The 27,776-nt window shown below is 45.6% G+C and overlaps 2 protein-coding genes across 3 annotated transcripts in view; one reads left to right on the top strand and one right to left on the bottom strand.

Annotated features, from left to right (window-relative positions):
* Positions 1-4,595: 4,595 nt before the first annotated feature.
* LOC306930101 (kelch domain-containing protein 3-like) lies at positions 4,596-5,765 on the bottom strand (the record flags this gene model as incomplete). The annotated part of the gene is made up of 1 exon (XM_079510844.1): positions 4,596-5,765. One exon carries the CDS (start codon positions 5,763-5,765, stop codon positions 4,596-4,598), a length of 1,170 nt encoding a protein of 389 aa, XP_079366970.1.
* Positions 5,766-7,585: 1,820 nt separating this feature from the next.
* Positions 7,586-27,776, top strand: part of pcf11 (PCF11 cleavage and polyadenylation factor subunit) — a 28,933-nt gene continuing 8,742 nt past the window's right edge. For both annotated transcript variants that reach the window (XM_079511332.1, XM_079511331.1), the window contains exons 1-13: positions 7,586-7,832; positions 12,237-12,362; positions 16,828-17,013; positions 18,058-18,270; positions 19,227-19,480; positions 19,832-19,950; positions 20,353-20,659; positions 21,712-22,206; positions 22,835-23,033; positions 23,287-23,581; positions 24,387-24,527; positions 25,547-25,977; positions 26,610-27,323. In XM_079511332.1, the coding sequence (XP_079367458.1) occupies positions 7,671-7,832; positions 12,237-12,362; positions 16,828-17,013; positions 18,058-18,270; positions 19,227-19,480; positions 19,832-19,950; positions 20,353-20,659; positions 21,712-22,206; positions 22,835-23,033; positions 23,287-23,581; positions 24,387-24,527; positions 25,547-25,977; positions 26,610-27,323 (3,642 nt within the window). In that variant the 5' untranslated portion in view covers positions 7,586-7,670. The remainder of the gene's footprint in view (positions 7,833-12,236; positions 12,363-16,827; positions 17,014-18,057; positions 18,271-19,226; positions 19,481-19,831; positions 19,951-20,352; positions 20,660-21,711; positions 22,207-22,834; positions 23,034-23,286; positions 23,582-24,386; positions 24,528-25,546; positions 25,978-26,609; positions 27,324-27,776) is intronic.

Below are 27,776 nucleotides of genomic sequence, written 5' to 3'. Positions count from 1 at the left end.
CCAAAAGTCCGGAGAATTCGCCCCCAAAAGTCTGGAGAAGTCGCCCCAACAAAGAGAGAGAGAGATTTTTACATGTAGCTGTTATGTCTCACTGACAGCTGTTTGATTGTGCTGCGCTCTTGCATATTCCTGTGTTTGTGATGATTGGGGGGATTATCTGGGATCGACTACTTCAGTCTTGACATACAACATGATGTGTGATGATGTTGCTTTGCCTTAGTTTTGAAAGTAAAGAAGAGTTGTGTTTAAGCTGTCATGGTCCACTGATTCACAATAGTAGCCTACTTTTAAACAGAGAGAGAGAGAGAGAGATTTTTACCTGTACTATATTTGTACATGTACTTTGAGATTTTTCCTGTACTTTTAAACAAAGAGAGAGAGAGGGGGGGGGGGTATGTGTCTAGTTATAGTGAGAGTGGAGGGGGCCCAAGGGGGGTCATCATCCCCTTTTGTTTGAGTGTGCTGGGTCGTTACTACAACAAGAACAACAACAACAGATCAACTGTAGCAATGTAACCATTTATTTGAGAGAAATAATATATACAGATGCCACTTTAAAAAATAGTTGAACAAAAAAAATATATACACCGCTTCTTCAATACTAGAAGAAAAAAAGTTGAACAAAAATATATATACAATGCTACTTCAATACTAGCAGCAAAAACTAGTGTCCCATAGGGTTAGTTTCAAAGTCCAGCAAAAAGGTAACCTCAACGACTGTCGTTCAGGTGCAGGTGAGACATGATAACAGTAGGCCTATATGTATGAGTCGGGCGTGCTAACGAGCCCCTCCACCCTTTAAGTTTAACATAATGGTAGTACAACAACAACTAATTTCAGTAATAGGGAAAGGAACACCTTAGAATTTCAAGTACTGTACTTGGAATGGAATTTCCATAACAATGGAGGGGAGTAAGCCATTCATTATCCATGCATAATTTTCATTTGACCAACAACAAACTGGTTCTAACTGGTTCTAAGCCGTCTTCACTTTTCGAAATTCTGTGGCGAGCCGTCTTCACTTTTCGCGAGGGCGAGTTGGAAAAGGGGCGAGTCGACCTGGTACCAGAGAGGGGCGAACTAATACCTAGCCTAGTTATAAGCTAAATGTACTCAACCAGTTCACACTTTAACAAGGTTAGTTCACATTTGTAAAAGAGACTTTATTCTTTGATTGATTGATTGATTGATTGATTGATTGATTGATTGATTGATTGATTGATTGATTGATTGATTGATTGATTGATTGATTGATTGATTGATTTAAATGTTTATTTGAATAAAGCTATTTTAAAACAATATAAACAGAAACGTCAGAATAACAAGCAGTACAAAATAATAAAAAAGCAAATTCAAAAGGAGCGAGAAGAAGCATAGCTTATTGCTCCCACCCCCTTTCCATCAATACTAAATATCATTCAATTATCTATTCAATACTTAACTAAATAACTAAATCTGTGATATCTATGCATACAATTAATGAATAATTCATTCATGAATTAATGAATAAATCTCAATGTGGTTTTTTTTATAGGTTAAATAAAATATATGCTAAGAATTCACCTCGTTTATGAAGGATTAAAGGGTTTAAATAATCATTTAAATTCAGTTTCTGTAGTTTGTGTCTAGTCTTTACTTTTATCATGTAATGTTTAGACTTTAAAGATAACTACACAATTGCAGGCTGCTTAATTGGTGAGAAAGTATCCAGGACTTGTTGTGTTAAATAATAGACAATCGTTTAGTATGACTCATATACTAAACGATTGTCTTGTTTAATTATCTGTCATATCTGTCATGTGTTATGACATTTCAACGGATCCAAAAGAATAACTAGGTCACATTCCCACCTAATACTTCGGTAGACTCGATGCGAATGGGAGGAGAATTGGGACTTCTTGCATATTTAATTTGCTGCGGTTTGCCTTCACACTGTCATCCGCAGCTATTGGAAACGCAGCAGGGGGGACCTTTATCAATGTGTTCCATTCATAAACTATAGCCTACACAGTGAAATATATGGTGATCAAAATTTCAAATTATACTCATAACGTGCATGTGTCGTGCCGTCTGGGACTGGAACCACCCCCCCCCCCCCCTCCTCTCTCTCTCTCTCGACCCCCCCCCCCCCCCCTCTCTCTCTCTCTCTCTCTCTCTCCGCACGCAGCCACGCACTGTTCTTTTGGGCATGGAAGGAACAGCGCTGAGCGCACTGATAAGTGCAGCAACAGCAGCGCAAAATGTTTACAAGTTTATCGAGATGAAAGTCCCTACTCCCCAGTCCCCACACAGTGACAGCACTCCATGTTTACGGCACGCACAGACAGACAGACAGCATATTCTGTAGTGTAGGGCCAGGCTATAATACACTGCAGTGTTTGTATGTGTTTCCTTAAGCAATTGATTAATGTACTCGTCCTAATTTCGATCAGGGCTTCAGTCTCCTCATTCGACCACTTCTATCCACGGTAACGGGACATCTTTGCGCTGCGTAAAATATGCCTTCTCCGTCTCCAACTGTGTTCAGCTCCTCACCCGTCACATTGTTTGCTTCATTTCCTTTATTTACTGCGGATTGCATTCACACCTGCACCGAATCGTAATCAAGTGCGATTGGAAGCGAAGTGAAACCCCCGTTTTTGCTCGGAGTAGAATGCGGTTCTTTGATACGCATTAGGATTCAAATGAGCCTTCACACCTGCCAAACGAAGTGCACTTTCTGACAATGCGCAGCAGGATTCGTTTTAATCGCAGCAAAGCTTTCTGGTGTGAATGTCACCTAAGAAAGGAAAGAGGAGGAGATCCACACACCGTTTTAAAAGCTCCCAAAACTATTTATAGACAACGAGTGGAAAAAAACAACACAATGTTGGGTCTCAGGTTAACCATTTAGGCCTGACGTCGACATTTTAAAAATGTATGTCATTTTTTCTGAAAAACCTCATGTTTCTGTATCAGTGGTTTTCAATATTTCGTATCAAAGACTCCAAAAATTGGCCGCCGACCCCCATCTGAAAATATGTTGTTCCAGTGACCCCCTGGAAACTAAAGATTTGAGGCACATTTTCACGATTTTTCAAAAATAGCAGACCTAAAAGTTCATAGCGCAGCACTCGGTGCCGTGCTATGAGCTTGTAGATCTGCTATTTTTCAATAGCTAAAGCAGGGTTCCCCAATTAATTTTCCTCGAGGGCCATATTTTGACTAGGGTACCAGGCTGGGGGCCGAGTCCGCACGCGTGAGGTCGAGGTCTTGCCCTGAAAATTCATTTTCAGGGCAAGACCTGAAAATGAAAATTCATTTTCAGGGCAGGACCCCATTTGAAAAGGATGCCCAAGGATGCCCAGTTTTTTTTTTTTTTTAATTCTTCCGCGGGCCACAAGGGGGCGCTCCGCGGGCCGCAAATGGCCCACGGGCCTCCTATTGGGGAACCCTGAGCTAAAGTATAACATAATGCTTACAACACCAAAAGGGTTCCTGCCCCAAAATGGGTTAAAACAAGACAGCGCTTGGGCCTCAGGGGCCTTCGTCAGGTTAAAACAAGACAACGTTTGGGCCTCAAGGGCCTCCGTCAGGTATCACATTGTTTTGGGAGCTTTTAAAACGGTGTGCCGATCTCCTCTTTCCCTGTATGTCCCTATGTCTGAGCACCTCAGCATCCTGGCGTGTTTGGACACTGTTTCACCAGTCTTCTTACTTTCAGCAGCCTTCCGTGGACACTAAATCGGTGCTGTTGTTACTTGCAATAGTCTGGTATTTCTTTCTTTTTGGCCGGGCATGGTGCTCTGGGTCCAGGGTCTGGGTCTGGGGTCCAGGGGGTTGCTCTGGGTCTGGGTCTGGGTTAGGGTTAGGGGTTCAGGGGGGTGCCCTGGGTCTCTGGGGTGCAGATCCCGTAGCCTGTGCACTGGCCTGAAATATGACATATGAAATATGGCCTGAAATAGGAACAAAAAAAACAAAACAAAGAAGAACAAAAAAAAATCATCATCACACACTTAAAAAAACCACAGCGGTCTCCACCTCTGCTCTCTAGTTCAGCTCTGCTCCTCCCACTTCAAACATCTGCTTTCTGAAGCTCCTCCCACTTCAAACATCTGCTTTCTGAACGTCCTCTTCCTCAACTGTCCTAAACATCTGTTTTTGCATTCGTCTTCTGCAGCCGTGTTCATGTGCTCATATTGTCATGCGATGTTCCGCGATGCGAGAGTGTAGTCTTAGTCTAGCCAACACCAACTCTGGACTTGTGAATCGCTGCCCTCCACCCTCGCCTGTCTCACATCAGGGCCTTGAGTGTGGCCTCTACAATGTTGTTAACTAAGGGGTCGCACCACAGTGCATCTACGTAGGTGGCGCTTCTTGCCTTTCCTGGCTTTGGGTCGGGATAGGGGTGAAACCTAACCCTTTGCCCTGGGTTGGGTTGGGTCGGGTTAGGGGCTAAACCTCCCCCTGGGTCGGGTCGGGTTGGGTCGGGTTAGGGGCTAAACCTAGCCCTGGGTCGGCTCCCACAGCGTCATCTTGTCCTGCTGCTGCTCGGTTCACTGAGCACACTCCTGTGCTCTTGCTCTCTCTTCCCGTCTGACTGAAGGGAGTCTCCTCTAATGGTGGTGAGCTCTCGGTCTGTCCGTTTCGTCTTTTACGCCTCCTGGAACCAAGCCTTCCCTGCCGCTGTCCTCCGGCGGTGGTATCTGGGGGGGCTTCCTGGTGCCGTTGGCGGTCGCCATGGCGGCCAGCTCCCACCGGATGTCGTGCGGGAGCCCGGCGTGCTCCAGACCGTACTGAATGACCGCCAGCTTGCACAGTGTCTTCAGACTAGGACTCAGGTCCAGGATGTAGAGGTCGCCGGGCGTCTGCCTGCCCCCGAAGAGCACGATGCGGTCTCCCACCATGCAGCAGCACATCCAGGACATGTAGCACGGCCCGCTGCCCTTTGGCTCCACCTGCTTCCACGAGCTCTCCGGGTTGAACTTCCACAGGTCATTGAAGTTGTTGCCGCCAAATATGTACAGCTCCCCGTTGTGTGCGAAGGCGGACTGGCCCCGCCTCCCCTCGGGGAGGAGTCTGGCGGACGGCGTGCTGAGCCAGCAGTTGGTCTGCGTGTTGAAGGCTCTGATGTCGTTGTAGTGGCCGTCGCCCCCTCGGCCCCCGAACACATACATCTTCCTCCCGATGACGGTGGCCGAGTGCCACTCGGAGGGAGGGGCCGGCTTGCCCTGCGTGCTGATCAGAGACCAGACCATGGTGGTGGTGTCCAGTTTGTAGATGTCGTTGGTGTATCCCTTGAGGAGGTTGAACCCTCCGAACACGTACATGTTCCTGTCCAGGACGCACGCCGAGTGTCCGCAGCGTGCCTCGGGCACCGTGCCGCTGACCCGGGGGTTGAACCAGCGGTGCGTGTCCACGTCGAAGGCGTAGAGCACGTTGCACTTGTCGCCGTAGATGGTCAGCCCGTTGTCCACCTCCTCGATCTCCGTGTTCACGATCCCCCCCCAGATGTAGATGGTGTCCTCCAGCAGCACGGCCGTGTGGCACATGCGCATGGGCACCTCCAGGGGGTGCTCTCGCTCCCGTCTGGTCGCCGCCGCCGCCGCCGGGGGGGGCAGCTCGGTCCAGCGCAGCGACACGGTGTTGAAGACGTGAACGTCGATCTTCTTGGTGTCGTTCTCGCCGTAGCAGTGTCCTCCGAACGAGTACACCTTGTGACCCACTGCCACCGCAGCGTGGAGGAATCTCCGGGGCCCTTTCAGGTGGACCGTCCAGCTCAGCATGAGGAAACTTCTTCTTTCTGGAAAAGAATGGTTGTCCGAGTGGCGCGGCGCCGCGCGCTGATATAGGCCGCGGCGGCACAAACGTCACGCAAAAGCGTGACGTTTGTGCCGCACCGGCGAGTCGGTGAGTTGGGGCGGCCAATGAGGGGAGCCAATGTTTTGGGTTGGCCAATCAGGGGAGCCGGTGAGTTGGGTCGGCCAATCAGGGGAGCCAATGAGTTGGGTTGGCCAATCAGGGGAGCCGGTGACCCTAACCCTAACCCTAGCCATTAACAATAAAGAGACAATATGACAAAAGTTTTCCCTTCAGTGTCAATGGCATTGACCTAAAGACAAACATTAAACCTGTATATAGGAGGGGCTAGGGGAGGGGCTAGCGCCCCTCAAAAAGTGAGGACAGAAAAGTGAAGACTCCAATTGTGATTGGCCGGAATGTGATGATGTATGACGATAAGAGCGCCCCTCACTTCACACAGGTGTGATGTTTATTTCCACACGACAACTCTAATGAGTCTGACATACCATAGTTCAATGTTGAATGAAACATACCATAGATCAATGTTGAATGAAAATGAGTAATAAACATAATAATAATAATAATAATAATAATAATAATAATAATAATAATAATAATAATAATAATAATAATAATAATAATAATAATAACACTCTATGGTGGTTGGCGTCATGCCCTTCGGACCCTATCTCACAGCCCGTTTTTCACGCCCACTTCCGGTAAATAGTGGTGACTTTAACATGGGCATTTACACGTTTTTTTCTCTGGAGAATCTAAGTACATTTTCTAATGTAAAAATGTGACAGACCAATATTATTATGAAGCAAACAATATGGTAAATCAGCTCGAACAGATAGAACAAACCTTACCTTGAGAAAACAAAAGTTGTAGACTTCTTAAATTACCTCTGTTAACATGAAGCGTCTATGGAGTGACGTCACGCTATCACCACTAACCCCGAAAGGGGGCGTATTAAGGGGGGCGGGGAAATTCTGTGAGATAGGCTGCATCAAAGAAGGAGAGGACGCAAAGTGACGCAATCGCGTAACGTAGGCACGTCGAAGCAGCGAGCAGCAGCAGTGTTGCCATGTCTGCTTTTTATAAGCGACTTATAAACCCTTGTTTTATTATTATTATTGTCGGTGGTTGTTCTTTCTAAAGTGTAGTTGCTTATTTTTGTCTTAATTCCTAAATGTTGTTCAAAGCTGTGCTTCTCACACACTATCAAGTCAATTAATAATATGGATTTGGTGCCAAAGGATTAATACAAGATTTGTGTTGTTAAGAAAAAAACGTATCCAATAATATTCCACATTTTCCCCTTTTTTTCATTTTTATTATTATAATTAAATATCAGATCTACAAGCTTACAACGCGCCGTCCTCTCCATATAAACCAACATAGTTTTCCAGTGCTCATTTTTGTATTCGCTTCTTTTCATTTTCATAGGTTCATAGGTTTGCTTATAATCTTCTCGCCAAAGAATCTGGCAACCCGGGTGTGGAGTTGGCCACCATCTTGTTTCCACATGAACGCCATCATTCTCCAACAGGCAGCAGCTGAGCAGCAGCGCGAGACACGACGACTCGGAGGAAACCACGGAAATACTAGAGAATACTAAAGAATAACACTTTATAAGTTTATATCGAGGCTTTTTAATCGGGATATTATCATTTGAAACGTGACGTCGTCACATATGGACTGTTTATTAATGGTGTTAAAGGAGTAAAGCAAACGATTCGGTCGCTCGAGCCGCCGCTCGCGCTCCGCGTCCGCCATTAAGAGTAGGAGGGGAGAGGGGAACGGAGCCCGCTATCTCCTGGGCTGTAGAGAGTAGGAGGGGAGAGGGGAACGGAGCCCGCTACCTCCCGGGCTCCAGCACCACCACCATGGCCCAGGCCTGCGCGGACGCCTGCCGGGAGTACCTGTCCTCCCTGGAAGACCTGACCTTCAACTCCAAGCCTCACATCAACATGCTCACCATCCTGGCGGAGGAGAACCTGCACGCGGCCAAGGATATCGTCGCAATTATCGAAGCGCAAATCAGCAAGGTTTTTATAACATGATATAAAAAAAATAAAACGTCGACAAAAAGGTTATTATACATGTACAAATAAAACGACGAAAAGGTTTTATTATTTATTTATATACACAGATGAAGCGACGACTAGGTTTTTTTTATACAATAAGCAAACAGATTAAAGATTAAATGCATAAATAAATATGGCGGCGCCTCGATGAGTTTTAACAACGACAGTTAAGCCACTTCCTTCCTATCTTTATTATAGTATTCTGCGTTAAGTTCTTATCTTTATATAATATTTATTCTTATACAGTTATTCTTATCTTTATTCCTCTATTATTCCATTCATGTTGTCGTTGTTTGGTTGTTGTGTTGATGCTAATGCTAATGCTAGCGTTAGCATCGTGTCGGCAGCTTGTAGCATGGATGACGTATTTACTTTAATAACGTTATTGTCCTAATATAAATACATCTGTGTATTTTAATAACGTAGCTGTGGTTATTATCATAATATAGACACGTCTAATTCTACTGGAGGTGCATATATGGACATGTGTCACTCTGTGGCATGTTGTAGATTTAGTTTTTACACCCATTATAATGGAATTTTGATCACGAGACCCAATAACTACATAATGTCAACTAAATCTCCAGGTTTTCTTCAGAATATGACACTGATTTACTACAACACTATGTATGGAATATTAGGCACAATGTTTTATTTGCGGGTCCATTTGGTTCCATGTGTTAAAGGGCTAGCTCACTTTGTTTTTGTGGTAATATTATTGTCCGGCCATTTTGAAATGCCCCCCTCATCCCAGCATGGCAACGCGCTGATGGCTTGTAGATCTGTTATTTTTTCTTTTCCGTTGACCAGCGACAGCGTCATGCTCCAGGGTTTACTCAATGAGCTTTATTATAATTATAATATTATTACTATTATTATAATTATTATTAATAATAATCGGTGATTAATTTGGAACCCCAACTCCTTCCTGTTGTAATAAACAAGTATTACAGACTATAATGTATAATATGTATTCATATAATAATCATAATGGTTCTGTTACATTGACTGTGAGCAGGAGTTTTTTTTTGGACAATGTGGCATTGAACTGTGTGTGTGTGTGTGTGACAGTGAGAGTGCGTGTGAGCGCTGAGAGACGGCATGTGCGCGCGCCTGTGTGAGCGTGCATGTGTGTGACATTGAGTGAGTGTGTAAAAATGATTCACAGCCGAGCTACACCAAGCGTGTGTGTGCGGCGCGTGTGAGTATATACGTGCACACGCGCTTTGAAAACACGCCTGGTGTAGCTCAGTTCTATGACTGCTGGTCACTGTCAACGAATCACACTGCTGTTCACTGTCAATGGTTGTACAAAAGATAAAGATTATGTCATCAAGACGTCAATGCCTGCTTTTATAAAAGATACAGATAGTGTTGTCAACCATTTATAAAAGATAACTATAGTGTTGTCAACCTAGTCCTAAATATAAATAAATAAATAGATAAATATAGTGTCAACCTTTTTATAAAACATTTTATAAAATATAAACCTTTTCTAAAAGATACAGTTAATGTCAAACTAGTCCTTTTCTAAAAGATAGAATGTCACGTAGTCCTTTTTAATAAAAGATAAAGATCATGTTAACTTTTAAGCCCCCTAAAGTTGACCACTGGAGTGGAACCTCCTCATTTGAGTCCTTGGATTCTACTAGCCTGGGCACCATTTCATTTGGGTATATGATCCTGTCGGGAGCGGATGATAGTCGACAGGCAGGAACAACAGGCGGCAACTTCTTTTCCCTCAAACCGATTTTTCTCAAAAAAAGCTATAGGCTATATGCTATTGAGACAAATCTGTTTGAGGGAAAAGGAAGTCGCCGCCTGTTGTTCCTGCCTGTCCGACTACAAAACAATACTACAACATGACGTAACGATATCATCCGCTCCCGACCGGATCATACAGACTTTTGAAACAGACCAGGCTTTCCTCCGAGGTGGTGGAAAGCCTGGTGAGGCAAGGTTAGGATTCTACAGCTTTGCGTTGAGTTGGAAATGTTGACACAATCTGGATCCAACTAAAGACTGAAGTTCTGTCTTCTAAAATAGTGGCATTCTGGTTCAAACTAAAGACTAAAATAGTGGCATTCTGGTTCAAACGAAAGACTAAAATAGTGACATTCTGGTTCAAACTAAAGACTAAAATAGTGTCCAGGCGTGTTTTTCTTTTTAAAAACATGGTGACAATAATTGAATAAATGTGTATTTGTTGCTTTTGTTGAATGAGCTAAAATGTTAAATGTTGTTTCACAGCTCCTTCCCCCCTCCTCTCTCTCTCTCTCTCTCTCTCTCTTCCGTAGCTCGTTAGCACATTTTAATTAACGTGTAGTGTAATATCGATAGCTGTTTCTACTAAAGTTGATGACCGACCGCACGACTTATCTACCATTTGACAGAATTCACCAGTAAATATTGATTTTTGAAATGTTTCAATGATGGTTAAAGAAAATAAGCAAAAAAAAGAAAAAAACCCAAATGTGATAATAAAACATGTGAAATGTGCTTTTTGTCATTTTTTATTTCCCAGTTGCAGTTTCTTGGTATACTGAGTGTTGATTGGTTCTTATTCTGAGCTGCTAATTCACTGATTGGTTGTTTATTCTAAACTGGTGCCGAGCTCCTCATTTACTCACTAGTGATTGGTGGGCTTCTAGGAGCAGCCCAGTGATTGGTTGGTTAGGCAGTATTTCAACACCTGGTTGGTTAACGGGACTAAATGCAGAGTTAACTCTTTAAGGGCCGTTCAGGTTTCAGATTTGCTACGAGGTGTTACATGGAATAACGTGACCTATAGAGTAATGTGTCCCGTGTTACATGGGATAATGTGACCTATAGAGTAATGTGACCTGTGTTTCCAGTGATCTTATGTAAGCTCATAAACGCATCGTGATTAGGCCCGTCACCATCGGGACATTCTGATTGGGCGATTAGTTGTCGCTCAAATAATTTAGAACATTATGAATACAATATTTTGTGAGGGTATTTTGGGCGTGGTAAACAAGAGGTGCACATAACAGATCTGACAACATAACTGGAATATAAATGCAATACCTTTTATACTGAAATTCACCACTAGTTGAAACGGCCGATCTGCATCTGAGCTTGTAGATCTGCTATTTCCACAAAGAAAATCTATCTATTTCAACATGGGAATGATTGTGACGATTATGCAATACATAATTGCAATTATCTCACATAATTGTGATTGGTGGATAATGTAACGATAGTGACACAGCCCTAATGTGATTGGTGGATAATGTAACGATAGTGACACAGCCCTAATGTGATTCGTGGATAATGTAACGATAGTGACACAGCCCTAATGTGATTGGTGAATAATGTAACGATAGTGACAGAGCCCTAATGTGATTGGTGGATAATGTAACGATAGTGACACAGCCCGAATGTGATTGGTGGATAATGTAACGATAGTGACACAGCCCTAATCGTGATGCGTTGTGATCTTATGGATCCGGCGCCACACGGTCGCACAGCGGAGAATAATACATTAGGAGACGAGAGAGAACCAACCTCAGGGTTTCAGCCATGTTGCTGCGAACCAGTTCAACAACATACTGGTTTGAACTGGTTCACAACCAGCAGCCACTGGTTTGAAGAACTGGTTCACAACCAGCAGCCACTGGTTTGAAGGGGTTTATAAACTAGAAGGTGTGACGACGCATCATCTCGTCACGAGTCTTGAATCTGAACTGTCCTTTAGGCCTCTTAGACGTTCTAAAATGGCATCTTTAATGCTGTTAATTAATACTCACCTGGGTTTAATTCTAGCGTAGGAGGTTTTACTCTGAAGGACTGGTTGATAAAACCCTGGTAATGTACAGAGGGAGAGAGAGACACTCTCTCTCTCTGGAGGTAACCTAAAACATTTCCTGACTGGAGAGAAGACACTTTTCCAACTTCAACTGATGGACATTCATTTTCAAGGTGGATTTTTCTTCAAGAAGAACACAATTTTTTTGCATTTGGCTGGTCGGATTTTTCCCCCTTTTTTTCTCCTTGAAGACTGGTTTTTGTTTTTCTCCATTCTATGTGGGTGAAGATTTAGGATGTGGAGTTTTTTTCCATCGCCTTTTTACTGAACTCGGCAGACTGACACCGAACCCGAAGCACATTTTGACTTTTTCTACTTTTCCTATTTTTGGGGGCGATGTGGGGGAGGAGGGGGAATGGGGGTATTTTAGGGGCCCCCCGGGGGCCCCCTAAAATACCCCCATTCCCCCTCCTCCCGGAACCTTTTTTTTAGTATATATATATATATATATATCTTTTTACATTGAATGTTAATGAAGTGTTTGTCTTAACTGTGTTGTCTTGTAAACTTGTTGAGTTTTTTCCCCTCACCTCCAGGCGCCTGCCGCGGAGAAGCTGCCCGTATTGTACTTAGTGGATTCCATAGTGAAGAATGTGGGAGGAGAATACCTTGCTGTGTTTGCTAAAAACCTAGTCACTTCATTTATATGTGTCTTCGAAAAGGTAAACACACCCTCTCTTCTGCTAAAAACTACTGCATTTATGTCTTTATGCTACAAACCTACTGCATTTATGTCTTTATGTCTTTGAAAAGGTACACACACCCTCTCTTCTGCTAAAAACGACTGCATGTATGTGTCTTTGAAAAGGAACTTCTCTGCTTCTAAAACATAGTTAAAATAGCCAATCTACAAGCTCACATGTTGATGTAGATGTGTCTATTCAAAAATGTTTTTCAAAATATAAAAAAGAAAGGCAAATATGTTTAGGGATAACGGGTTTAGCATGGACGAAAATAGCGCCCTATCTTGCACCACCCCTTACCCCCAAACTACTACCCCTTACCCCTAAACTACTACTTGCCATTTTTTACTATTTAATAACATTTTAAAATACTAGCCAATCTACATCGACACGTTGTGAGCTTGTAGATCGGCTTTTTGAACAATCTTTAAATGTTTTAAGTTTGTGAAATGGGAAATAAGTTGAGCGGTAAGGGGTGGCTCAAGATAGAGCTGCAACAGAGCACCGAAGTCTGACGTCACTTTCAGTAGAGGGCACCAACACACAGGTTCATGTATTTTTTTATTTGCATTGAAATCTCCATAGGGCGATTTTAGGTCGCTTCATATAAGTCGCTTCATAACTGCGTTTGAAAAATAAACCCGACCACTCCGGACTTTCTGTCAGGGGAGTGGCTGTGAGTGACATTCAGTTTCTGTTGTGCGACGGGCAGATGCAGCCACCCCCCCTACCCGGAAATGTAGTCTCTGGGTTGTTTGACAAGTTTCTAACGCTTATTTTGTTACTCTTTGGGTATATTTGTACATTTCCACCTTCAGTCGATGCTTCATATCCATATGAGTGAAAAGGGGTGATCGGTTTATTTTTCAAACACAGTTCTTATATGAGGCGATCTAAAATCCCCCTATGGAGATTACAATGCAAATAAAAAGTACATGAACCTGTGGACTGACGCCCTCTACTGACAGTGACGTCAGGACTTCGGTGCTCTACTGCATTTATGTTTTTGAAAAGGTACACACAACCTCTTGTGATAACCTAGTCACTACATCTGTCTTTGAAATGGTGCACTATGACTATGTACACACTGGGTGCATTTTGGTCCGACAAACTAACCAGCCCGACACACAGTAGTCCGACACCCCAAACCCTGACCTAACGCTAACCGCACACGGAAGCAATCCACCGGTGAGTCTTAACCTGCCATACATCAGTCTTAACCGGCCACACATCTGTCTTAACCGGCCACACATCTGTCTTAACCAGCCACACATCAGTCTTAACCGGCCACACATCTGTCTTAACCGGCCACACATCTGTCTTAACCGGCCACACATCAGGTCTTAACCGGCCACACATCAGTCTTAACCGGCCACACATCAGTGTTAACCGGCCACACATCTGTCTTAACCTGCCACACATCTGTCTTAACCGGCCACACATGTCAGACTGAACCAACATCTCCTGCTAAACTCCTAGTCATTTCATTTGTGAAAAGGAACACAACCTCTTGCTGTTTTCACCAAAAGGCTGTTCAAGTCCTTAATGTACTGTCGACAGAACGGCGTTGCTTGTCGACAGAACGGCGTTGCTTGCCGACAGAGCGGCGTTGCTTGCCGAGCATGGACTGTTATTGTATTTTAAACGTCTCCATGTTTTAACCTCTGGTGTTTTTCCGTACATTTACGCCCTGCTAAACTTCCTCATACTACTTCAAACTTTTTTAAATAGTTCAAATAGCCGATCTGCAAGCTCACGTGTCCATGTAGATCTACAAACTCACAACGTGTCCATGTAGATCTACAAGCTCAACGTGTCCATGTAGATCTTCGTGTCCATGTAGATCTTCAAGCTCACAACGTGTCCATGTAGATCTACAAGCTCACAACGTGTCCATGTAGATCTACAAGCTCACAACGTGTTCATGTAGATCTACAAGCTCACAACGTGTCCATGTAGATCGGCTAGTTGAACAATTTAAAAATGTTTCTCAAAATAGTAAAAACAAATATGGCTACGTATCCCTGAACTATTTTGAGAAACATTTATCCATTGTGTTGTACCAGGGACCGCAGAAGAGAAGAGAAATAAATACAAATCAAAAGTTTCCAAACATTTTTGAGATAGTTAACCCATTTAGGGCCGATTCATACTCCTATTTTAGAGCCGAATAAAAGTCTGTTGGGCTCTGTAGAGCCTACAATGTGGCGTAATTTGAGGTTCGGGGGGGGCGGGGACCGTCCTAAAGTCGGCTCTTCGGTGCTACTGAAAATTTCTGACGAGCCGAAATCATTTCGGCACTACAGCGCCGAAACAGCAGTAAAATAGGAGTATGAATCGGCCCTTAGGCCTGACCTCAAAATTAAAAAAAAATCTTTTAAATCCTTTAAATAAATATTTTCACGATTTTTCAAAAATAGCAGACCTACAAGCTTGTAGTGCGCCACTCGGTGGCGTGCTATGAGCTTGTAGATCTGCTATTTTTCAATAGCTAAATTATAACGTAATGTTTAAAACACCAAAAGGGGTTCCGGCCCAAAATGGGTTAAAAAAGTTGTAAAGCTCCCCTTTACAAGCTTGTAGATCTGCTATTTTGGAATAGCTCAACAACATACAAATGGATAAAGCTGTTAAAATGATTAACCCTAGAACAATAAACAGGGTGAATTTCACCCTGACAATTATATTTTTGTGATTTTATTTTTTCATAATGTTGATGTCTGAGGGCGGGTCTTTCAGTACCTTCATGATGCTCAGTGACATCATAATGATGTCTGAGGTGGGCGGGTCTTTCAGTACCTCCATGATGCTCAGTGACATCATAATGATGTCGGCGGGTCTTTCAGTACCTTCATGATGCTCAGTGACATCATAATGATGTCTGAGGTGGGCGGGACTTTCAGTACCTTCATGATGCTCAGTGACATCATAATGATGTCTGAGGTGGGCGGGTCTTTCAGTGCCTTCATGATGCTCAGTGACATCATAGAAGGTAGGGTTGTTTCCCCGCCCACATCCCTGCTTTTTCTTACAGGCAGGTGTTGGGGTGATTAAGGCCCTTTCTCGGCCCCACCTCTCTCCCTGTGTTTTAGGATCCAAGATGGCCGCAGCACCAGGAGGGCGTGGCCTTACTGGGCTGCGTTCACACATTCTAGACACCTGTCTTGCGTTTGTCTTGTGTCTGTGTTTAATGGCCACTCCAATGCATGTCCAATGGAAGCCCCGATGGTTTGACCAAACATTTTGTTTGATGGTGGGGAGGGGGGGCAGAACACATCCATCAAAGCTGTGTTCAGACACAAGTCAGGTGTCAGACACAAGGCAAGTGTCTTGAATGCAGCCCAGTAAGGTCATCGATGCCGCCCGCTCACCTACGCCCCACCCCCTCCTGGTGCTGCGGCCATCTTGGATCCTAAAACACAGGGAGAGAGGTGGGGCAGAGAAAGGTCCTTATTACACGCACAATGGACCTTTTTATTGTATTATTCTTCACTGGACCATTCTCACATTTCTCAAGTTTTTCACCGATTTTTCCCCACTATTTTATTTTTTATTTTTTCAGTCATGATGAAATATTAAAGAAGAGTAGCTCAAGTTGCCATGTATTGCTGTACTTCAATATGTTTTGATGAGAAATATTTTTTTATGGAATATTTTACATTGGGTAAAATATACCCGTGTTTAGTGATATAAATATATATACATAAATATATGTTTAGTGTTCTAGCATTAAAGGTACTCGCCAAAAAAAGACTTATTTTCTATCCATGAAGGCCTGAATTAATGTAGTTTTTCGCACATTACTGAGCCACATTACTTTAAAATTAATTTTGTTTTTGGCACATTGTTGAGTTTCTGGTAGGCGACGAACACAGTCGCCACAGTCTTTGAGTTGAACCCATTTGGACCTGAGGACGATCCTACAATGGTCTTCTAAATCCAGACAGTTTTCTGCGCAATCCATGTTTCTTTATCGGTGCTTCCCAGTCTTTCATGTCAAGCACCACAAAAACTATATGTAATCCATCTAACGACCTCCATCTGAAATGATGTTCCAGGGACCCCCCCCCCCCCAGAAGCAAAGATTTGAGTTAAAAACGTTCACTCTGAAAGTTTCACGATTTAAAAAAAATAGCAGATCTACAAGCTTGTAGATCTGCTATTTTTCAACAGATAAAGTATAACACAATGCTTATAAAACACCGGAAGGGGTTCCCGCCCTGAACGGGTTCATGCGTGTGTTTCAGGCCTCTGGTTGGTTGTCATTGTGTTGCTAGGTGTATTTTTCAGGCCTGTGGTTGGCTGTCGTTGTGTTGCTAGGTGTATTTTTCAGGCCTGTGGTTGGCTGTCGTGTTGCTAGGTGTATTTTTCAGGCCTGTGGTTGGTTGTCATTGTGTTGCTAAGTGTATTTTTCAGGCTTGTGGTTGGCTGTCGTTGCTGCTAGGTGGATGAGGGAACCAGGAAGTCTCTGTTCAAACTGCGCTCCACCTGGGACGACGTGTTCCCGCTGAAGAAGCTGTACGCTCTGGACGTCCGGGTCAACTCGGTGGACCCGGCCTGGCCAATCAAACCTCTCCCTCCCACGGTCAACGCCAGCAGTATCCATGTCAACCCACGCTTCCTCATGCAGGTCAGCACGCATGCACCGCACGCAACGCAACACACGCATGCACGCACGCACAAATAAAACACTAAGGGTTGCCCACCTGCCCCTGGCAGCTAAATAAAACACTAAGGGTTGCCCACCTGCCCCTGGCAGCTAAATAAAACACTACGGGTCGCCCGCCTGCCCCTGGCAGCTAAATAAAATACTAAGGGTTGCCCACCTGCCCCTGGCAGCTAAATAAAACACTACGGGTTGCCCACCTGCCCCTGGCAGCTAAATAAAACACTAAGGGTTGCCCACCTGCCCCTGGCAGCTAAATAAAACACTAAGGGTTGCCCACCTGCCCCTGGCAGCTAAATAAAACACTAAGGGTCGCCCACCTGCCCCTGGCAGTTAAATAAAACACTACGGGTCGCCCACCTGCCCCTGGCAGCTAAATAAAACACTAAGGGTGTCAACCCTTAGTGTTTTAGCGGTCCCGTCGCTAGTCGCGTTAGAATTAATCATACCTCCCGTTGTCGATCGCCTCTAGAGTGTTTTGGCTACATTTAGCTGCTTCAGCCACATCCGGGATAACACCTGGTCCGTCGCTAAATGTGCTCCGCTGCTATAAATCGCTGGGCTCTGATTTAACCCATTTAGGCCTGACGTCGAAATTTAAAAAATGTCTTCTAAATTCTGACAGTTTTCTGAAATACCTCGTTCCTGCATTAGTGGTGCTCCATATTTCATGGGAATCTTTTGGGGTCAGGGACCCCAAAAATGATATGAAATTGGCCGCCGACCCCCATCTGAAAATATGTTGTTCCAAGGACCCAGAACAGAAGCAAATATTTGAGTTAAAAACTTTGGCTCTGAAAGGATATTATATATTCAAAGATTTGCGTCACATTTTCACGATTTTTCAGAAAAATCGAGCTTGTAGATCTGCTATTTTTCAATGGCTAAAGTATAACATAATGCTTTAAAACACCAAAAGGGGTTCCCGCCCAAAATGGGTTAATGGATTAAATAACCCCGGGCGATTAGAGTGTTAACGTCATGTCTCCTGTGTTGTGATTGGACCAGGCCGAGGAGTCGTCTCCGCGGGCCAGCCCCCCGCGGCCCTCGGCTCCGCCCCCGGCCCCACCCCTGGCCCCTCCCCCTCCGGCGGTCTCCCTGGAGGCCAGCCTGACCCAGGAGCAGCTCATCAGGCAGCAGCTGTTAGCCAAACAGAAACAGCTGCTGGAGCTGCAGCAGAAGAAGATCGAGCTGGAGCTGGAGCAGACCAAGGCTCAGCTGGTATGACCCGTCTGTCTGCTTGTCTGTCTGTCTGTCTGTCTGTCTGTCTGTATGTCTAAATGAGATATTTTAGTCTTTGCATTCGCCTGTAAGGTGGTTGAGGCTAGGGGAGGGGCTACGGGCTAAGATGGAGTCTGAAGAGGAGGGTTTTCACATAGATATTAAAAAACTAGATGCCTCATTGGTCGCTGCAGTTCGTTGGAGTGATGTGTGTTGATGGAGGGGTGGAAGAATTTACGCTGGGAGAGGAAGTACGCCGGAAGTGTGGAAGGCACGTTGCGTCACGCAACGTGCCCTCTCTTGAGGACATACGCTCCAGAGCCGGAAACGGCGTCTACATTTATATCTATGGGTTTTCAGACTGCGGTGGAAGATTGGGAGTGATTCTGTAGTTCTGACTGTAATGGGAAGTTCATTCCATAGTTTAGATTGGGAGTGAGTCTGTAGTTCTGACTGCAATGGGAAGTTCATTCCATAGTTTAGATTGGGAGTGAGTCTGTAGTTCTGACTGTAATGGGAAGTTCATGCCATAGTTTAGATTGGGAGTGAGTCTGTAGTTCTGACTGCAATGGGAAGTTCATTCCATAGTTTAGATTGGGAGTGAGTCTGTAGTTCTGACTGCAATGGGAAGTTCATTCCATAGTTTAGATTGGGAGTGAGTCTGTAGTTCTGACTGCAATGGGAAGTTCATTCCATAGTTTAGATTGGGAGTGAGTCTGTAGTTCTGACTGCAATGGGAAGTTCAATTCCATAGTTTAGATTGGGAGTGAGTCTGTAGTTCTGACTGCAATGGGAAGTTCATTCCATAGTTTACATTGGGAGTGAGTCTGTAGTTCTGACTGCAATGGGAAGTTCATTCCATAGTTTACATTGGGAGTGAGTCTGTAGTTCTGACTGTAACCATAACTCTGGACTATAAGTAATAATTATGTGTGTTTTTAACCCTCTCATTCCAGGCTGGGAACTTTGTGTTGAATCCCCCCCCCATCCCTCCCCCCCCCTCGCAGACCCCCCCCAGCCCCGCTGCCCCCCCGCCGGTCACCAGAGACCCCAGACTCAACAGGAACTCCGGCTCCGGCTCCCGGTCCAAAGACCAGGTTTCTGCTCCCTCCTCATCACCGGGCGTCCGCCCCAAAGAGCAGAAAGTCCACGCCCCTCAGGCTGCCACCCACCGACCCAAAGACCACGCCCCCCTTGCGTCGGCGCCCCGGTAAGGCCCTGTCAATCATTTTCCTTCAAAGGAAGTTATTACAATTTGAATTTTATGGACTTTTGATATAAAATACACAATCACGATGTCTTCAGCTGGTCGGCCTAAAATGTATTACATTTACACCCTTTATTTATTACATTACACCCTAAAAACACCATTACATTTATTACATCACACCCTAAAGACACCATTACATTTATTACATCACACCCTAAAAACACCATCGTTACATTTCCAGTCTTGAGATTGTATTGTGCTTTATTCCATGTGTTACATCATGGTGTAATCGTCGTCATTGTTTGAGATATTGTCATTAATGTATCGTAATGTTTTCCATGGTTTCCGCAGCCCCGCGGCCCCCCGCTCCAACAAGGAGCACCAGGCGGGCCCCCCCACGCGGCCCCCCGCCAAGAGAGAGGCGGGCCCCCCCACGGAGCGCAGGGTGGTGGACAAGCAGAAAGGTGGAGGTGAGGACCATAAATAACCCTTATGGTTTATCTAGAGGCAGATAATAGATAGAAATAATATTATTATTATTATTATATTATTATAATATGTATTCAAAGATTTGCGCCACATTTTAATGATTTTTCAAAAATAGCAGATCTACAAGCTCGTAGCTATTTTTCAATAGCTAAATTATAACATAATGTTTAAAACACCAAAAGGGATTCCCGCCCAGAATGGGTTAAGTCATGGTGAAACTGTCCTCCACTAGGAAATATCTTTACTGTGTTTCTGATCTGTTCCTCCTCAGAACAGGGAGTTCATGTGGTTCAACAAAAAGGAGCATTTTTTAAGTTGTATTATTGCGGTGATAAAACTATAGTTGTCATCCTCACTGTGACGTGTGATCTTAATCGCTACAGGGGGAGGAGTCCCAAGGCGGGAGGCGGCGTCATCGGAACATCAAAAGTCCAAATCCAAGTCTCCTTCGCCCATCGTCCCGCCCCCTAAGGGGCGGGGCAGTGACATCATCACCCCTCCCCCCAAAGTGCGGGGCAGTGACATCATCACCCCTCCCCCCAAAGGGAGGGGCAGTGACATCATCACCCCTCCCACTAAAGGGAGGAGCAATGAACCCTTGTTAAAGAAGGACCCTCGCCTCCTTCAACCCAAGCGACTCCCCGAGAAGACTGGAGAGGACGACATCGCTAAGAAGAGACAGATAGACAGGTAACTACACTACCCACAATACATCACTACACTACAATACAGTACTGGAGAGGACGACATCGCCAAGAAGAGACAGATAGACAGGTAACTACACTACCCACAATACATCACTACACTACACTACAGTACTGGAGAGGACGACATCGCCAAGAAGAGACAGATAGACAGGTAACTACACTACCCACAATACATCACTACACTACAGTACTGGAGAGGACGACATCACCAAGAAGAGACAGATAGACAGGTAATATAATACACTACACTACCCACAATACATCACTACAGTACACTACCCACAATACATCACTACACTACAGTACAGTACAGTACTGGAGAGGACCACATCGCTAAGAAGAGACAGATAGACAGGTAATATAATACACTACACTACAATACCCACAATACATCACTACAGTACACTACACTACCCACAATACATCACTACACTACCCACAATACATCACTACACTACAGTACACTACTGGAGAGGACGACATCGCTAAGAAGAGACAGATAGACAGGTAATATAATACACTACACTACAATACCCACAATAGGAGACAGACAGGTGAGTCTTAGTCCTGTGACAGACAGACAGGTAAATACAAATATAATAACTATTAATGTAATATAATCAATCAATTCATCATTGTTAGTTAAGTTCTACTGATGCTCAATTTGCATCTTATTGCCTTCTATGACAGCTGTGAATGTATGTTTTTGATAATTGTCAGCAATCGTTTAGGACTCTTTCTTTTTTTTAAACAATTTGTGTGCCCAAGACGTCCACAGACGTCCTGGGAAATCCCGCTATGTAGTGCCCAAGACGTCTGTGGACGTCTTAGCAAAAAAAACAAAATATGTCAAAAAAAATGAATGTAAAAAGTGGGCACCCTGGGTTACTATTTTGAAAGTGTTGTGTGGGCACACAGTGTTAATATAATAAAATGTGATTTAGTGTAACATTATAAAATCTGAACTATTTGTAATGTTTTATATTTAGTATTTAATGTATAATTCAAATGAAACAATGAAACGTTAACTCACAGGAAGGAGAGAGAGGAGGTGTCAGGAGGCGGAGCCAAAAAGCTGGCCAATGGCTCGCTGGGGAAGCGCGAGCAACACGGCCAATCGGGCGAGAGGGGCGGAGAGCAGCGCGGCCAATCGAGCGAGAGGGGCGGAGAGCAGCGCAGCCAATCGAGCGAGAGGGGCGGAGAGCAGCGTGGCCAATCGAGCGAGAGGGGCGGAGAGTTGAAGACGGGCGGAGGAAACGCCCGGACCAACGCCCGCAAGCGCTCGCGCTCTCCGACCCCGCCCCCCTTCCCCTGTAGCTCCTCCCCCAAGAGGAAAGAGAGGAGGAGAAGCCCCTCCCTCTCCCCGGGAGGAGGGAAAACCCGGAGGCCGGCCACGCCCAGGAAGAGGACCAAACGACCTCCGGAGGAGCGGGACTCTCCCCGGGTCCATCACTCCTCCTCTTCCTCCTCCTCGGACGCCAAGGAGCCTCCTCTTCACTCCAGACGGAGCGCCTGGGAGGAGAGCAAGCAGTAAGTTATGTTAGGCCCACCCATCTGGGAGGAGTTAAGATAGGCCCACCCATCCGGGATGAGTTAAGATAGGCCCACCCATCTGGGAGGAGTTAAGATAGCCCCACCCATCTGGGAGGAGTTGAGATGGGCCCACCCATCTGTAAGGAGTTAATATGGGCCCACCTATCTGGGAGGAGTTAATATGGGCCCACCCATCCGGGAGTAGTTAAGATAGGCCCACCCATCTGGGAGGAGTTAATATATGCCCACCCATCTGGGAGGAGTTAATATGGGCCCACCCATCCGGGAGGAGAGCAAGCAGTCCTGTAGTCCTATTGTGATGAAATGTAGACCTGACCTGTCCTGAAAGGTAGTTCTGTTGTGATATATTTCATCATGTCTTCTCTCTGTCAGTCTGAAGCAGTCAGAGGAGGCTCATGGGAAATGTAGTCCTATTGTGTTGAAATATAGTTCTGTTGTGATGAAATGTAGTTCTCTTGTGATATATTTCATCATGTCTTCTCTGTCAGTCTGAAGCAGTCAGAGGAGGCTCATGGGAAATGTAGTCCTATTGTGATTAAATATAGTTCTGTTGTGATGAAATGTAGTTCTCTTGTGATATATTTCATCATGTCTTCTCTCTCAGTCTGAAGCAGTCAGAGGAGGCTCATGGGAAATGCGGTCCTCAGAGACACGTCCTCCAGAAGTCCTACAGCACGCCTCCCCCGGCGCGGCCCCCCCACCCCGGCCTCCCGAGGACCCCCAAACACCGTCTGAGTGTCGACGCAAACCTGCAGATCCCCGACGTCCTGAACTCAGCCAGCAAGAGAGACCTGCTGAGACGCGTAAGACACACAAACACAATTCACGACACAGGTCCCTCAATACGGAAACAGGAGCAAGCTTTAAGATAGGCTTAGAAACACCTTGTTGTTGTCCTGCTCTTAGAAACACCTACCATAGAAAAAATAAATTGTATCTATCCGATACATGTGAATACAATGCAAGTGTTTACTTGTTACTTATATAATAATACTTGGTAATACTTTTAAATGTAGTATGCCAGTATGACTTAATTATATAATTAATATTTTCCAGGCGTCGAGGCGTCTAGAGAGCGGTGAGATCTCTCAGGAGGACTTCCTGAACGTGGCTCATCAGATCAAACAGCTCTTCCAATACCGCGAGGAGAAGAAGATGGCCCCGCCCCCCGGCGCTAGCCCCTCCCCCCAGGCGCTCTACTACCAGCACAAGTCCAAGCTGAGGAGGACGCAGCTGGCCTCCCAACACCAGGGGGCGCCACAGCGCTGCAGTGCCGGAGAGGAGGAGCCTGACGAGGAGGAGGAGGAGTCAGAGGGCGCTGCCCGAACGTCCAGAGAGAGAGACAGAGCAGGTAGGATGCTCGAACGCCCAGAGAGAGAGAACAGTTAGGATGCTTGAACGCCCAGAGAGACAGAACAGGTAGGATGCTCGAACGCCCAGAGAGAGAGAACAGTTAGGATGCTCCCAGAGAGAGAACAGTTAGGATGCTCGAACGCCCAGAGAGAGAGAGAGAGAACAGTTAGGATGCTCGAACGCCCAGAGAGAGAGAGAGAGAGAGACAGAACAGTTAGGATGCTCGAACGCCCAGAGAGAGAGAGAGAGAGAGAGAGACAGAACAGTTAGGATGCTCGAACGCCCAGAGAGAGAGAGAGAGACAGAACAGTTAGGATGCTCGAACGCCCAGAGAAAGAGAGAGAGAGACAGAACAGTTAGGATGCTCGAACGCCCAGAGAAAGAGAGAGAGAGACAGAACAGTTAGGATGCTCGAACGCCCAGAGAAAGAGAGAGAGAGACAGAACAGTTAGGATGCTCGAACGCCCAGAGAAAGAGAGAGAGAGACAGAACAGTTAGGATGCTCGAACGCCCAGAGAAAGAGAGAGAGAGACAGAACAGTTAGGATGCTCGAACGCCCAGAGAAAGAGAGAGAGAGAGAGAGAGAGAGACAGAACAGTTAGGATGTCATGTTGTAGTTTTCGGTGGTCTGGACTATGAATTGGCCTTAAGAGATCTGCTAAAGTGTGTGTGTGTGTGTGTGTGTGTGTGTGTGTGTGTGTGTGTGTGTGTGTGTGTGTGTGTGTGTGTGTGTGTGTGTGTGTGTGTGTGTGTGTGTGTGTGTGTGTGTGTGTGTGCGTGTGCGTGTGCGCGCGCTCCTGTAGGAGAGAGGAGCAGCAAAGAGAGAGAGGAACATCACACTCCGATGATCGAGGAGTACAACCACGGGAAGGACTTCCCTTCCAGTCGTAAAGCCTTACAGAGCCTCCCTCGATTCAGACGCAAGGCTGACCTACGGGACACTGGTTAGTTAAACTATTAACTCTTAACTAGTTTACTGGTTTTATACTAAGGTCTGGAGGCTGGCTAGGCCACTCCATGACCTTAACTATAACTAGTTTTATACTAAGGTCTGGAGGCTGGCTAGGCCACTCCATGACCTTAACACCCTGAACGCATTTGGAACCAATACATCAGGGTGCCCAGCGATTTGCAGCTTCAGGGCGTATTTCGAGGTCGCTCCGCACCATTTTGGAAGTACCTACAAGTAGCTAGATGTAGCCAAAAAAACACCCCCGAGGGGCTCGACAACAACAGGAAGTATGATTACTTCTAACTAGGGATGTCCTATCTAGCTAGCTATATATCTTGTGTTGTGTTTATAGCAGACTCCTCACTCAAATATGCACTTGCAGTTTGGGCAACTCCAAAGCAAACATCCAACATTTTATTTACCTGCCATAGTGTCAACCCTTGCCTTACCCCTGTGTCGGATCGGTGGTTAGACTGGCATATTCACCGATAGCGATATGATCCGATATGACAAATAAGGGCCGATCCGATACTTTTCCCGATACCGATACAGTATCGGGACATCTCTACTTCTAACGCGACTAGCGACGGGACCACGATGGGCCGTCAAAAACACAACCTTTGGTTAGAATTGGAAGCATTGATATGACATCGAATGTCATTTAATTATTATGCAAATGAAAATTAATGCGAATGCAAATTTGTTTATAACCTTTTATATGCTTTTTTTTCTGGACTTTTTTGTTGATATTCTGTCTATTTGTTCAAATAAAAGTACCATAAAAAAAAATAGACAGCTCATTTCTTTGTAATCAGGCAAACTTATAAAATCAGCAGGGGATCAAATAACTATTTCCGTCACTGTATGTATTTATGTATTTTATTGTATTTTCTCCTCAGCTGAGAGGGAGTGGACTTCTCTGTATGTGTGTATATATTTATATATGTGTGTATATGTGTATATCTGTATTTATATTTATGTATATCTGTATTTACATTGTATGTATTTCAGCGGAGAGGGAGTGGACCTCGCCCCTCTCGGAGCGCCAGCGCTACGAGGAGCGATCGGGGGGAGAGAGAGAGCGCAGCGGCTACGACCCACCTCTGTCCCGGAGGTTACCACCCCCCCACCACACCCCCCCTCCTCCCCCTCCCCCCAGGAAGTGTCCCAGCCCCCCCGTGGTGGCCCCCGGCCCCCCTCCCGTGGCGGCCCCCCCCCAACGCGGCCCCTCGCCCCTGGCGTTCGAGCGGGAGCGGCTGTCCCCTCTGCAGACGGACTCGGGCGGTTTGAGCCCCGCGCCGCGCTTCGAGAGTCCCAACAGCGTCCACTCTGACGACATGGAGACGTCGGCCAGCCTTCCTCCTCATCACCATCATCATCATCCTCACCCCGACATGGAGACCACACCCCTTCCTGCTCCTCTACCTCGCTCCATCCTCAAGGTAACGTCCTTATAAGGGCATAGCGGGCATACTGTTCTACAGCTCCATCTCACTGAATTAGAATATTTTGTAAAATTTCTTCTGTAATAAAATTCAAAAAGTGAAACTTTAATATATTCTCAATTCATTGTGCATAATGAATTGTGCATTTTGTTTTAATCTTGGCGTACAGCTCATACAAATCTAAAAATCCTATCAATGAATTAGAATATTTTACGAGACCGATAAAAAAATGTTTGATCTACGGGTAGATCGCGATCTACCTTTTGGGCACACCTGGCCTAAATCATCACTGTGTAGTTTTGGCACTGTGGGCACTGGGCAGGTGCCTAGTGCTGCTGGAAAAGGAAAATCAGCATCAACATAAAGCTTGTCAATGTACGGAGGCACACAGTGCTGTAAAATATCATAATAGATGGTTGTGTTGAGACTCTGGACATGACGAAACACAGTGATGATTTAGGCCATGTTATCTGCATGGTGTTGGTCCACTGACAGTGAAAACTTAACACTGGTTTCAACACAGCCATCTTTTTAGAGTACATTTAGAGTACATTGGGAATCCAATCGACGGATGCATAGGACGTGTGTCTGAATAAGGCTGATTCTGATGATTCTGATTGGTTGTGCAGGTTCCAGGCTCCTCCCCTCCGGTCGTCCCCCACACCCCCCTCCCCCCCAGGCCACGCCCCCCCACCCATCACTATGACAACGGGCCGTCACACCCTCCCCAGCAAGGAGGAGGGGGAGGGAGGTTCGACGAGCCCCTCCCCCACCACCACGGGCCAATGAGAGGCTTCGACGGACCGGCCCGCCCTCCCGTTGGACAGCAGCAGCCCCGGCGGTTTGACGAGCACTTTGACGGACCAATGAGACGCTTCCAGCAGCACCGCCCCCCCATGCAGCGCTTTGACGGGCCCGCCCACATGGGGCCTGGACCAATGAGGTTCGAGGGACCCGTGCAGCCCGGACCAATGAGGTTTGAGGGGCCCAATCAGCCCGGACCAATGAGGTTTGAGGGGCCCAATCAGCCAATGAGGTTCGATGGACCAGGTCAGCCTGGGCCAATGAGGTTCGATGCCCCAAATCAGCCTCAGCCAATGAGGTTTGAAGCCCCAAATCAGCCTCAGCCAATGAGGTTTGATGCCCCAAATCAGCCTGGGCCAATGAGGTTTGAGGCCCCAAATCAGCCTCAGCCAATGAGGTTTGAGGCCCCAAATCAGCCTCAGCCAATGAGGTTTGAGGGGCCGGCTCAGTCTGGACCAATGATGTTCGAGGGGCCGGGTCAGCCTGGACCAATGGCTGGGCCGGGACTGAGGTTCGACATGTCCAACCACCAACAGCAGGTAGGTCTGTTCTATCTGTCATAGATCTATATATAGGTCTGTTCTATCTGTCATATATCTATATAGGTCTGTTCTATCTGTCATATCTATATAGGTCTGTTCTATCTATATAGGTCTGTTCTATCGGTCATATATCTATATAGGTCTGTTCTATCTGTCATATCCCGGATGAGCAGGAATTTAATTGAAGAGCTTCTGTACTCGACATATATAGCTTGAGGAACCGAACATGGCGCCCCTTCTCCATTGAAATGAATGTGGCCACGCACCCTGTTCTTTTCAGTCACCCAGCTATTATGTAATAATCCTCAATAGATAGATACAATTCCCTCACTATATCATACAACAACCATGAAAGACTACCAGAACATTTAATTTACATCATGTTCTGTGTTAATGTGAAATAAGATCCAAAATGGAAACACACACATCTCAAAAAAGTTGACAGGTGCT

This window comes from Electrona antarctica, assembly GCF_951216825.1.
Source record: "Electrona antarctica genome assembly, chromosome: 9".
Taxonomy (NCBI): Eukaryota; Metazoa; Chordata; class Actinopteri; order Myctophiformes; family Myctophidae; genus Electrona; species Electrona antarctica.
The sequence above is the reverse complement of the archived record's forward strand: the minus strand, read 5'-3'. Positions and strand labels throughout refer to the sequence as shown.